The 14,482-nt window shown below is 29.0% G+C and overlaps 1 protein-coding gene across 1 annotated transcript; it reads left to right on the top strand.

Annotated features, from left to right (window-relative positions):
* Positions 1-555: 555 nt before the first annotated feature.
* Positions 556-1,998, top strand: LOC140810725 (dof zinc finger protein DOF3.2-like). Its single transcript, XM_073168611.1, has 2 exons — positions 556-795; positions 1,041-1,998. The coding sequence occupies exons 1-2, from the start codon at positions 745-747 to the stop codon at positions 1,827-1,829; spliced, it is 840 nt and encodes a 279-aa protein (XP_073024712.1). The 5' UTR covers positions 556-744; the 3' UTR covers positions 1,830-1,998.
* Positions 1,999-14,482: the final 12,484 nt, after the last annotated feature.

Genomic DNA, 14,482 nt, shown 5'->3' with positions numbered 1-14,482 from the left:
TATTTTTTTATCATTATTGGACTAAAGTAAAATTTGATAAATTATGAAATGACTAAATTGATATTTGAATGGTTGAAATAAAAAATAAAAATAAAAGTGTGTGTTGAATTTTTTTAAAAAAAGTGTAATATATATATATATATATATATATATATATATATATATATATATATATTTATAATTTCACAAAATTCATTTGTGAGTTTTTTTTATATATAGATTTATCAAAATCCCTAATCGGTTTCTTTTCATTTTCCCTACTTTGAAGAATTTTCTTTCTAATTATCTTTTTCTGAATCAAATTTGCATCAAACAAATTGTAAATTAACTAAAAATAAGGATTATACTCGTAATTTCGGAATAGCATGAAAGGACAAATTTGAAATGGGTAAACAGATTCACCAAAAAATTAGTTTTTTTGAAGCTAATTTTTTTTTGTAAAAAATTAAATTAATGTTATAGTCCAAATTTGAACGAGGATTGTGGGATGAGCTGTGAAGGGCCCTCAGCCACCCTATTCCCAACTTCAGTACGAGCCCCGTAATCATTACATACACAATCTATCTCTGTATCCACAGCCCCACACTGTCTTCTCTCTCCATCAGTATATATAGATGTATATATATGTTGTTGTCCTTGTAGTATTTATATTTATATGTATGAATACCTCTGCATGATTTTCACATAGTTGATGTTAAATTGTACCAGAAGTTGAGGTATATTTTCTGAGAAGCTGAGGTGTGAATGGGGATGGATTCTTCTAGTCAAGCACAGCACCAACTCCAAGTACACCAGGTGGGATGTGGGTGTCGTCTGTATTTATATGTATTTTTCTTTGATGTTCGAGTGAAAATATGGTTTGATTTGAATGTACAGTGCAGAATCGGTTCGTGTTTTACTGGTTTTCTGTTTCTTTCGGTGTTCTTGAAGCTAAATGAAATGGGTTTGTTAAAATGACTGATTCTGCAGATCCTAGTTAGATTTCATTTTCTAAACATGAATAAGTCTTTCTTAAGCTGGAAATCAACTATATGATGCAGGAAATGGCTTCTGATCAAACACTAGAAAGCATTTTGGGTTGCTCGAAACCTCAGCAAGAAAAGAAACCAAGGCCTGCAGAACAAGCCCTGAAATGCCCTAGATGCGACTCAAACAACACCAAGTTTTGTTATTACAACAATTACAGCCTCTCACAGCCGAGGTACTTTTGTAAATCTTGCAGAAGGTATTGGACAAAAGGTGGGACTTTGAGAAATGTTCCGGTGGGCGGAGGCTGCAGGAGGAACAGAAGATCGTCGTCTTCGTCTTCTTCATCATCATCGGCATCATCGAAACGGTCAAGCCAAGAACAGCCGCTGATCCCGATTCCAGGTTCAATCATTCCATGTTTGGCGAATGTGTCCTATGATTCCAATGATCTTAGTCTCGCCTTCGCCAGGCTTCAGAAACAAGGACAGATGGGTCTGGATGATTATGACTTTTTAAACACGGGAAATCATCCAAACATGCCCTATAACGATCATGTTCTTGGATCTGATTCTGTCAGGGGTGGATATCTCGAAAACCCGTTTGGGTTTAATCACAATCTGTACAATGGAAACCTGGGAATCCAAATGGGAATGGGTTTTGAGGAAATTAACAGCGGTACGACAAGTTCCACAGCCGTCACAGCAACAGTGAAGCAAGAAATCTGCAGCTCGAAAGAAGGTGAAAACAAGGTTTTGTGGGGATTTCCGTGGCAGAACATTGGAGGGGATGTGAACACAAGCTGGAATAATGCGCTTGGATCGACAAATTGGCATGGACTTTTGAATACTCCTCTGATGTAAGAAATAGTTAAAAATGGGTAAAATCAAAACATGTATGCAAGAAGAGTGGCGGGGTAAGGGTGGTTATAGGGATTTGATGGTTATTTTGTTTTCTTTGTCATTATAACTTAAATTTTAATCTTAAACCTATGGATTTGGTCTGTACTAAGGGGGATTTGATTCATTTTGAATCAAATTTACTGTTTATTTCTTTTTTTGGTCGTAAAGTCTCTTTAACTTCCCAGATCCACGAGTTACCAAGACGCAATCTACAACATGATAGTCATCATGATATATCGTATGAATGGTCTTAAAATGAATTCGACAATATAATATTCGGGTTCTAACATGTTTTTTTATCGATAAATCAACACAATGTCAATATAATCAGTATGCATTGGTTTTAACGCGCGTGCGCAGACCCACACAAATATATTCCATGCATAACATGAGATCTGGGTTGTGTTTTTTGGGAAATTTGTTTGGTTATGTAAAGAAAGTGACCAACTGAAGAATTTGATGTTCATAATGTGAACGATCTGAGACTCTGGACAAAGTACTTGGAATTGGCAGTGTTATGTTCTCAAGAATGTTCTTATATTATTAAATGAGAGTACATACTCATATATTTTATTTTTGATGGGGTTTTCGAGATATATTCTTTCATAATTGTTTCTTATTTTTAGGTTGATGTACCTCATAAAAAAATTGTGATTGGGATTCTATAATTATTATATAATAAGGGGACGACTCAGTTTTCACGTTCTTGCCGGACCAAATCTTACTAAGATTTGGGCGTGAGTTCAAATTCCATGTAAAATAATAAAAAATGTAGACTATATATATTCTAATATTTCATATAATTCAAGGTTTGGCTCTTTGCTAAGACTGCCTAGGTACGGAGTTACATTTGGATACGTGTCTACCAATTATTATAATTAATTTTAACCTTCAATTAAATTAAGGGTAAATTTGTGAAAAATTCATCTGTGAAAGTTTAACTTAAGATTCAGTACCTAGTCATCTTTTTTTAAGAAATAGTACCTGACAATGCCATTATTTTAGTTTTAGGTACCTACAAACTTAAATTTACATTTTTGTCCTCTATTATTTAAATAAATATATTATATTATTCACAAAATTACATTTGTCTTCTCCATCTAAATATAATTTAAAAAATATTATTTCTAAATTATCATGAAATAAGAGTAAATACTTATTTTGAGATACAAAATACCTATTATGGTGTTTCAGATACTTGATTTCGCTATTTAATACTTCAAATGTATAATAAAATACTATATTTTTTTTAATTTTTCCTCTATATTATTTAAATAAATATATTATTTTATTGACATACAAAATATCTATTATGATGTTTCAGATACTTGATTTCGCTCTTTGAATACTCTAAATGTGTAAAAAAATACTATATTTTCGATTAATCACCACAAATTCAGTCATTGTGGGTCTTTTCATGAAAAATGCATTAGGATGACTTATTCATGTCATTTTATTTTTTAAAAAAACATAGTTCATCACTCATCATTAAATAAGATTAAGTATTTATTTTGACCTACAAAGTACCTATTTTGGAGTTCCATATGCTTGATTTGGTTGTTTGAATACTCTAAATATGTAATAAAATACTGGATATTTAGGCAATCGCCATAAATTGAGTAATCGCAGGTCTTTTCATTGAAAATGCATATAGATCATGTCATAAAATTTTAAAAAAAAAACACAGTTTCTCACTCATCATGAAATTAGAAAAAATAATTATTTTGGCCGATAAAATAACTATTTTGGGGTTCCAAATATTTGATTTGGCTATTTGAATACTTCAAATTGTTAAAAAAAACAAATTTGTAACTAAACATTGAACTTTTTCAAGTACTTAGTTTTACTTACGAAATACCTAATTTCAATTTTAAAACAATTGATTTGGTAAATGAGATACTCAGAATGTGTATTAAAATACTAGATATTCGAATATGCAACGTAAGTTCACCAACTGCTCGCATTTTCACCCAATATACATTTGGATGACATGTTCATTTCATTTAATTATTTTTTTATAAAAAAACAAATTCGCAACTAAGCATTGAACATTTTGAAGTATTTACTTTTATTTGTGAAATACATAATTTCAATTTTAAAATACTTGATTTGGTAATTGAGATACTCATAAAAGTTAATAAAATACAAGATATTTTAGTAGACAATGTAAGATTCATTTGGATGACATTTACATTTCATTTAAATTTTTTATTTAAAAAAATAAATAAATTTGCAACTAAGCATTGAACTAGTTGAAGTACTTAGTTATATTTGCGAAATACCTAATTTCAATTTTAAAATACTTGATTTGGTAAATAAAATACTCAGAATGAGTATTAAAATGCTGGATATTAAAATATGAAACGTAAGTTCACCAAATGCTCACATTTCCATCCAAGATACATTGGATGACATGTTCATTTCATTTAATTATTTTTTATCGTTAAAAAAACAAATTTGTAACTAAGCATTGAACTTTTTCAAGTACTTAGTTGTACTTACGAAATACCTAATTTCAATTTTAAAATACTTGATTTGGTAAATGAGATACTCAGAATAGGTATTAAAATACTAGATATTCGAATATGCAATGTAAGTTCACCAAGTGCTCGTAATTCTATCCAAAATGCATTTGGATGACATGTTCATTTCATTTAATCATTTTCTTTATTTAAAAAAACAAATTGTAACTAAGCATTGAATTTTTTCAAATACTTAGTTTTACTTGCGAAATACCTAATTTCAATTTTAAAATACTTGATTTGGTAAATGAAATACTCAAAATGAGTATTAAAATACTGGATATTCGAATATGCAACGTAAGTTCACCAAGTGCTCGCATTTCTATCCAAGATACATTTGGATGACATGTTCATTTCATTAAATTGTTTTTTTATTGTTAAAAAAATAAATTTGCAACTAAGCATTGAACTTTTTCAAGTACTTAGTTTTACTTGCGAAATACCTAATTTCAGTTTTAAAATACTTGATTTGGTAAATGAGATACTCATAATGAGTATCAAAATACTGGATATTTGAATATGCAACGTAAGTTCACCTGGTGCTCGGGTTTCCTTCTAAGATGCATTTGGATGACATGTTCAAGGACTTTTCAGCAGATACAAAGCTTTGAAAGAGGAAAAAAAGACTTGGAGCGAAGATTTGAAGATTTTCAGACAATATTCTTCAAGAGAATAGTCTGTGATAGGAACGAGTAGCATAATCCGTGGATTTACAATTTACAAAGAAATATGGAGTCGGATACCCGTCGATAGTTATAGTCTAGTAGGTCGAAATAAAACGACATGCAATTCACCCTTGATAAATAATTAAAGAGATTTAATTACTTCACTGAGATTAATTAATTTGACATAGCTTGAGAGGACATGTTCAATTGGATAGGAAATCTCGTCGAAAACATGTATCATTGTCAAATGAATTAAGTAGATTAGTAAGGGGTAGGTGAACCGATATTCTCAACAAATTCATTTCTCATTAAACATTAATCAATCATTCTAGCTTATTTATTTTATCATTTAATCCTTGAACCATTTCATTGAGTTTTTATTTAATAATTATAGTAGTAAACAATCATCTGAAGTATCGCTGCTAAAATTGAATAACTGAGAATAATAATTGAGAAATACAGTCTTTAGAGGAATGATACATGTAATCTTGTACACTATATTATTACTTGACATCGTGCACTTGCGATTATTTCGAGCTTGAATATTATTAATTTTATTAAGAATTTTACAATGAAAGTTTTGCTCGATCACTAAGCATTGAATGTTTTTGAAGTACTTACTTTTTTATTTTAATTTTAAAAAAAATAAATTCGCAACTAAAGATTGAACTTTTTGAAATACTTAGTTTTACTTACGAAATACTTAATTTCAATTTTAAAATACTTGATTTAATAAATGAAATACTCAGAATGTGTATTAAAATACTGGATATTCGAATATGCAACGCAAGTTAACCAAATGCTCTCATTTCCATCCAAGATGCATTTGGATGACACGTTCATTTCATTTAATTATTTTTTTATTGTTAAAAAACAGATTGCAACTAAGCATTAAAGTTTTTCAAGTACTTAGTTTTACTTGCGAAATACGTAATTTCAGTTTTAAAATACTTGATTTGGTAAATGAGATACTCAGAATGTGTATTCAAATACTAGATATTCGAATATGCAACGTAAGTTCACCAAATGCTCGCATTTCCATCCAATATGCATTTGGATGACATGTTCATTTCATTTAATTATTTTCTTTATTTAAAAAACAAAAAAAATCGCAACTAAGCATTGAACATTTAGAAGTATTTACTTTTATTTGCGAAATACCTAATTTCAATTTTAAAATACTTGATTTGATAATTGAGATACCCATAAAAGTTAATAAAATACTGGATATTTTAGTAGGCAATGTAAGTTCACAAAGTGATCGCATTTCCATTCAAGATGCATTTGGATGACATGTACATTTCATTTAAATATTTTGTTATTTTAAAAAAAAAAACAAATTCACAACTAAGCATTGAATTATTTTCAAGTACTTAGTTTTACTTGCGAAATACTTAATTTCAATTTTAAAAACTTGATTTGGTAAATGAAATACTCAGAATGAGTATTAAAATACTGGATATTAAAATATGCGATGTAAGTTCACCAAATGCTCGCATTTTCATCCAAGATGCATTTGGATGATATGTTCGTTTCATTTAATTATTTTTTTATTGTTAAAAAAACAAATTTGTAACTAAGCTTTGAACTTTTTCAAGTACTTAGTTTTACTTGCGAAATACCTAATTTCAATTTTAAAATACTTGATTTGGCAAATGAGATACTCAGAATAGGTATTAAAATACTGGATATTCGAATATGCAACGTAAGTTCACCAAGTGCTCGCATTTCCATCCAAGATGCATTTGGATGACATGTTCATTTCATTTAATTATTTTCTTTATTTAAGAAAAACGCAACTAAGTATAGAACATTTTGAAGTACTTACTTTTATTTACGAAATATCTAATTTCAATTTTAAAATACTTGATTTGGTAAATGAGATACTCAGAATGCATATTAAAATACTGAATATTCGAATATGCAACGTAAGTTCACCAAATGCTCGCATTTCCATCCAAGCTACATTTGGATAACATGTTCATTTAAGTTAATTGTTTTTTTATTGTAAAAAAAAACAAATTTGCAACTAAGCATTGAACATTTTCAAGTATTTAGTTTTACTTACGAAATACGTAATTTCAGTTTTAAAATACTTGATTTAGTAAATGAGATACTCATAATGAGTATTAAAATACTGGATATTCGAATATGCAAAGTAAGTTCACCAAGTGCTCGGATTTCCTTCTAAGATGCATTTGGATGACATGTTCAAGGACTTTTCAGCATCTACAAAGCTTTGAAAGAGAAAAATAGGTTTGAAGCGAATATTTGAAGATTTCCGGACAATGTTCTTCGAGAGAATAGCCTCTGATAGGAACGAGTAGCATAATTCGTGGATTTATAATTTACATAGAAATATGAAGTCGGATACCCGTCGATAGTCATAGTCCAGTAGGTCGAAATAAAATGACATGCAATTCACCCTTGATAAATAATTAAAGAGATTTAATTACTTCATTGAGTTGAATTAGTTTGACATAGCTTGAGAGTGCATGTTCAATTGGATAGGAAATCTCTTCGAAAGAATAGATCATTGTCGAACGAATTAAGTAGATTAGCAAGAGGTAAGTGAACCGAGATTCTCAACAAATTCATTTATCATTGAACTTTAATCAATCATTCTAGCTTATTTATTTCATCATTTAATCCTTGAACCATTTCATTGAGTTTTTTTTTAATAATTATAGTAGTAAACAATCATCTGAAGTATCACTGCTAAAAATTAAATAACTGAGAATAATAATTGAGAAATACAGTCCTTAAAGGAATGATATTCATACTCTTGTACACTATATTATTACTTGATATCGTGCACTTGCGATTATTTCGAGCTTTAATATTATTAATTTTTACTGAGAATTTTACAATGAAAGTTTTGCTCGATCGCTAAGCATTGAACATTTTGAAATACTTACATTTACTTGCGAAATACCTAATTTTAATTTTAAAATACTTGATTTGCTAAATATGATACTCATAATATGTTATATAATACTGATATTTGAATATGCAACTTAAATTCAGTCATGGTTGGTTTTTCCAACTAAGATTTATTAGAATACTTATTCATGTCATTTAAAGAAATGAACACAGTTCATTATTGATCGTGGAGTAAGAGTAAGTTGTTTGTAGATCAAAATAAGCACTTACTTTTAATAAAAATATAGTAGCATACTTGTCTCGGAGTAAAAGTAAGTTCTTTCTTTGTATACCGAAATAAATTGTTATTTTTATTTCATGAGGAGTGATGAACAATGTATTTGTTAAAATTTCAATTGCATTGAAATTGCACTATGATGCATATTAGAAATATCCAGTATTTTATTACCTATTCTGAGCATCTCATTTATGAAATCAAGTATTTTGAAACTGAAATTAAGTACTTATCAAGTAAACTAAGTACTTTAAAAGTTTAATGCTTAGTTGAGAATCTGATATTTTTTTTACAAAATAGATATCACATGAGAAGGATATGTCGTCCAAATGCATCTTTCAAGAAAAGACCAATATTTGGTAAACTTACGTTGCATATTTGAAAATCCAGTATTTTAATACCTATTATGATTATCTCATTTATCAAATCAAGTATTTTAAAATTGAAATTAGGTATTTCTCAAGTAAAAATAAATATTTGAAAAAATTCAATGCTTAGTTACAAATTTGTTTTTTGTTTTTTACAAAATAGATATCACATGAGAAAGATATGTCGTCCAAATGCATCTTTAAAGGAAAGACCAACACTTGGTGAACTTACGTTGCATATTCGAATATCCAGTATTTTAATACTCATTATGACTATCTCATTTATCAAATCAAGTATTTTAAAATTGAAATTAGGTATTTCGCAAGTAAAAGTAAGTATTTGAAAAAATTCAATGCTTAGTTACGAATTTGTTTTTTTTTTACAATAAAAAATAATGAAATGAACATGTCATCCAAATGCATCTTGAATGGAAATGCGAGCATTTTGTAAACTTACGTTGCATATTCGAATATTCAGTATTTTAATATTCATTCTGAGTATTTCATTTACCAAATCAAGTATTTTAAAATTGAAATTATGTATTTCGCAAGTAAAAATAAGTACTTCAAAAAGTTCAATGCTTAGTTGTGGATTTGTTTTTCTTTTAAAAATAAAAAATTATTTAAAGGAAATGTACATGTCATCCAAATGCATCTTGGATGGAAATACGAGCATTTGGTGAACTTACATTGCCTACTAGAATATCTAGTATTTTATTAACTTTTATGAGTATCTCAATCACCAAATCAAGTATTTTAAAACTGAAATTAGATATTTCGCAAATAAAATTAAGTACTTGAAAAAGTTCAATGCTTAATTGCGAATTTTTTTTAAAAATAAAAAAATAATTAAATAAAATGAACATGTCATCCAAATGGATCTTGGATGGAAATACGAGCACTTGGTGAACTTGAATTGCATATTCGAATATCCAGTATTTTAATACCTATTCGGAGTATCTCATTTATCAAATCAAGTATTTTAAAACTGAAATTAGGTATTTTGCAAGTAAAACTAATTACTTGAAAAAGTTCAATGCTTAGTTGCACATTTGTGTTTTTAAAAATAAAAAAAATAATTAAATGAAATGTACATGTCATCCAAATTGATCTTGGATGGAAATACGAGCACTTGGTGAAGTTGCGTTACATTTTCGAATTTCCAGTATTTTAATACCAATTCCGAGCATGTCATTTACTAAATCAAGTATTTTAAAATTCAAATTTAGTATTTCCAAGTAAAACAAAGTATTTCAAAAAGTTCAATGCTTAATTGTGAATTTTTTTTAAAATACAAAAATATTTTAATTCAATGTACATGTCATCCAAATATATTCGGGAATGATGAGTGGAAAATGGAAATAGAAGGACCAACAAAAATAGGAATTTATATAATTTTTTATTAGTTAAAAAGGGTAAAAAGGTAAAAATACTTGAAACATGTAGTAAATATTAAGTTGATCTTGTGTCAGGTATCAAAATCCAAAAAAAAACTTATGGGTACTGAATTTTAAGTAAATGATGGACATGTGCATTTTTCTCTAAATTACCGTTAAATTAATATATCAAAATAATCGTTTTATTATATGAAATTATAAAAGTATCTTTCAAACCTTGAAGGATCGTGTGTGTTGGGCTTCTAAGGGATGTTCGAAACACAATATTCTCCAATGAGCTACAATAACTCATGTTCTAAAAATGTTAACACCGAGAAATTAAATCAAGTTTGGTTTAATAGAAAAACCAAGCGGAATATTCCCGAGTAATCCTTCGTAGAGAAAACTGTTATATTATAAAACATTTTAACTTATGTAAACTGAATAACTGAAAAGTTCAGTTATGGTGACAACTGAACTGACGGATACTCTAACTAATCCAAGCCGTTTAAAAACAACAATTACTCATTTAGATACACAAGATATGTTTATGGATGTTCAGAGACTTCAACTGCTCTTACGTAACCTATTCTCTCTCCACGGGTAGGATCCACTAAAAGAGTTTGATTTATGCAACACTTTGTACAAACTCACTCAGCTAAGACTTGCACTACTGCCTAAACTGAACTCCTGGCTACGACTGAAGGCATAACCTTCCAGCCAACACTTCTTTAACGTCTATGTGTCAAAGACTACATACACAAGTTTAACGTATTTGAGCAACACTGTATTTGAGTGGTTGAGAGTGTTTGTGTGTGAGAACTGAACAAGGATGTTCTCACACACTAAGGGAAGTAAGCTTCTAAACTAAGCAGATAACACCTTAAAATGTCCCTCTGGGCTGATTGCTTCTGAAAGCTGATGTGCAATGTGCGTGTTTTTTTCTTTTCTCTCTTGTTGAAGCTTTTTGTTTGTGTATATCATTCTTTTTCTTCTGCTTCTTCTTGTTGAGTCTTCACTGATCTTCTCTTCTACTTATAGGCTCGAAGTTCGACCGTTCAGTGAGACTCAATAATGTATCTGTTGCAATTTGAATCGGCTCCTTGGAATTTGTGTCTCGTCTTTTTGACTGCCCCTCTGGAGCGCTTTGTCTTTAACGCTCTGATGCAACGTCCATTATTGTCCTTTGACTGGACAATGACTTTGTACCTTCACGCACAGCTGGATCCACTTTGAATAAGCTTGTCTTGATCTGCAACTGAAAGATTCTGACTGATGCTTCGAACTGGTCAGTGGAACTGATCTTCAGTTGAGCTAGTGAAATCAGTTGACTCGTCAGTTGAACTGATTTCACTTCTTCAGTTGAACTGCTCAGTTGGGCTCTTCGTCAGTTGGACACATCATCGGCTGGCCATGCTTCTGAGGTTCACTTGATGAATCAATTATCAGCTTGACGGTCAGCTGAACTGCTTGTTGATTAATCAGTTTGACTGATTCAGTTTCAGCGATAACTTGATTCATTCAGTTGGCATTTCCAGTAGCTTTAGTTGTGGCTTCGTAAACTGATTAATTCAGTTTTAGCTATCTGCGTACTAAGGTAGATTATTAGTAACAAAATAACAAGTTTTGTTAGCATCAAAATCATGCGAAGATTGCGAACATGAAATGTTCCAACAAACTCTACTCATCATCAATATCTTTTTTTTCTCTCATCAATTCCATGGCTAGGAGCTTTGAAGCACATCCATTATAGTTCTTCAAATATTTATGAATTTTATTTTTTTTGTCCACATAATTTTTTTACACAAATAATGATAATTTTTTGTTTATGGCAAAACAGTTTTATTTCTGTCAAATTGTTGAATATATATTGACTTGATCATTGTCATGATTTTTCCATAATTTTAAGGTTTTTTATTTAAGAATATTTTTAAGTTGAAATAAGTGGATGATTTGTGATTTATTGCAATTGAAATATGTGTGAATTATTATATTTTTATATATTAATGAGTGGAAAATTCGCAATAAATTGATTGCAACAAAAATATTTTGAAATTAAAATATGTCTGAATTTTTTTTATTTGTATGTATTGAAATGTGTATATTCATGTGTTCTTGCTGATTGTTGAAATAATTCTTTTGTTGAGTTCTTGGAAACCATACAAACTTATCATATAAACCCGAGTTCTAAGATCTAATTATTTGGAATTGATGGAATGCCATCGGGTTACGGTGGACTCGAACCCTCTCCGATGGAACCTCCTATGTTTAATTAAATATTTATAAGATTAGATTTCAATTAGTAATCAAATATTGAATGACGCGAGTTTATAAGTGCATAAAAATTAAGAACACGGATTGAACAATGATTGAAAGTAATTTACTTGAAATAATGAACATAAATGTAGAGCAATGGCGGAGAAGGAGAATGAGAATGAGGTACATGGCAATTAGCATGAATCAGCCTCTTTATTTATTTATTTATTTTTTTCCTAATAACTAGGCAATAAAGAATTGGAACAAATAATTTAGAATAAAAAAAGATAATATAGGATATTTCAATTATATAAAACATAATGTAAAATGTTTCGTAAAAAAAGCTATTCTTTAAATTATAACTTTGAAATGAGTTAAAATAATCAATTTCTCCATGAAAAAACTACGTTCTAAAATGAGATAATTAAAGAAAGTGTGATAATATGACATAAGAATTCATGGAATTTGGTTAAGATTTTTTACCAAATGGTAAGGATAATAAGACCTTAAGACTTAAAAATCAATGAATTCAAAATCGGATCGATGATCGAACCGATTTATATTAAAATAACGGTTCAATCGGTCAGAATTGTTTAACCAGATGGTATGACCGAAACACTGTTATATAATATAAAATAATAATATAATATAGTAAAAAATAAATTTTTAATTCTAACAATTTTAAGTTTGTACATACAAAAATATTTACCAAAACTTAAAATCTAAACAATATAATACATATAATCAAAATATCAAATGTAATTATATATATTTTAAACAAAAAATTACAAATGAAATAAGCTCTAATAGTATAATAATAATATTTTAAACATTGTTCAAAATTCAAATAATCATATATTTGTATAACCAAGAATACATATAATATCTTAAATATATAAATTATTAAATTCTCTAAAATTTCATCAAAATTTTTTAATAGTGAATGGAATCGATTATTTTTTTACCGGTTCACTGTCGGTTTGACCAGTTCTTGATCAATTTGACTATTTTAACCGTTCAAACAATTTTTAGGTATGAATCTATCGGACTAGTGACCGGTTATCTATCGAACCGGTCGATCCGATTCAATTTGAAAACATGGCTTAAAACCTAGGGATGTCAATGGATCTGGGTTTTACCCAGACCCGCAATGGACCCACCTCATCTGGACGGGTTTAAGCATACTAAATGGGTCATGGGGTGGGTCTCGGGTCCAGTTTTTCAGACCCGTGTGGGTATGAGACGGGTCATGGGTCCTATAATACCCACCCCATATATGTGAATATAAATATTCTAGGATTAGTTTTATTAATTTTCATTTTTTTAGTAGCTCACCTCAAGGTCAACCATAGAAATGACTGATTCTTTTTTACTCGCTGATTTTATATTGATCTGTTTAAGTTCTATTATAACTTATTTTTGGGGATGTCAAGATTTTTTTGGAGAGCTAATAACTTTTTTTATATATAATTCATTATGTCGTGAAAATATTTTATTTGTTATTATTAAGTGTGGTCGAACACATGATTAGTTTTCTATTGTGTTGCACTTATTGGCTTGTTTGTTTAATAATTTAGTAATGTGACAAAGAAGATTAATGTTTTCATTTTAAAAAAATTCGGGTCTCACGGGTCTCATGGGTTTAACCCGTCCCGTTTTGTATTCGGGGTGGGACGGGTCCAAAGAATATTTAACCGGGGTGGGGTGGGTAATGGGTCGGAGTTTTCTTCATGGGGCGGGTCTTGGGTTTAGCAATACCCGCCCCATACCCACCTCATTGACATCTCTATTAAAACCCATGTGGTCTTGGTTTTAAGAGGTTGTTTGGCTCAACTTGTAATATGTTTGAGAACTTATAAATAAAGCCTCAAAATTTGTTTGATAATTTTTTTACTATTATTATAATAATTTAATTTTAATAATTTATTAAAATCTTAAAAATATTATTTTTATTATATTAATTTAATGGATAATTATTATTTTAATATTAAAAATATCTGTCGCAGTAATAATAATATCGATAATTATTATAATCGTGTTAAAAAAATAATATTTAATAAATAAAATGTTAAAAATAATTATTGTATTATTTTATAATGTTATGTGTTTTGGTAATTATTATTTAAAAAATCTTATAATTCAAAACAAATATACATATTTAAGATTTATTTTATCAGAACAGTTTAACAATTTATTTTTAAAATAAGCTCTTAAAACAACTTATAAAACTCTAAGAACTTATAGATGTTTTTAATAAGTTTAGTTAAAAC

This window comes from Primulina eburnea, chromosome 13 (assembly GCF_022965805.1).
Source record: "Primulina eburnea isolate SZY01 chromosome 13, ASM2296580v1, whole genome shotgun sequence".
Lineage (NCBI taxonomy): Eukaryota > Viridiplantae > Streptophyta > Magnoliopsida > Lamiales > Gesneriaceae > Primulina > Primulina eburnea.
This window is presented reverse-complemented; position numbering and strand designations above follow the sequence as displayed.

Excerpts from the sequence above, each read along its gene's own strand:
- LOC140810725 (XM_073168611.1), top strand. The coding sequence starts at position 745 with ATGGGGATGGATTCTTCTAGTCAAGCACAGCACCAACTCCAAGTACAC. Across the intron at positions 796-1,040 it reads ACCAACTCCAAGTACACCAG|GAAATGGCTTCTGATCAAAC; the intron begins GTGGGATGTGGG and ends TATATGATGCAG.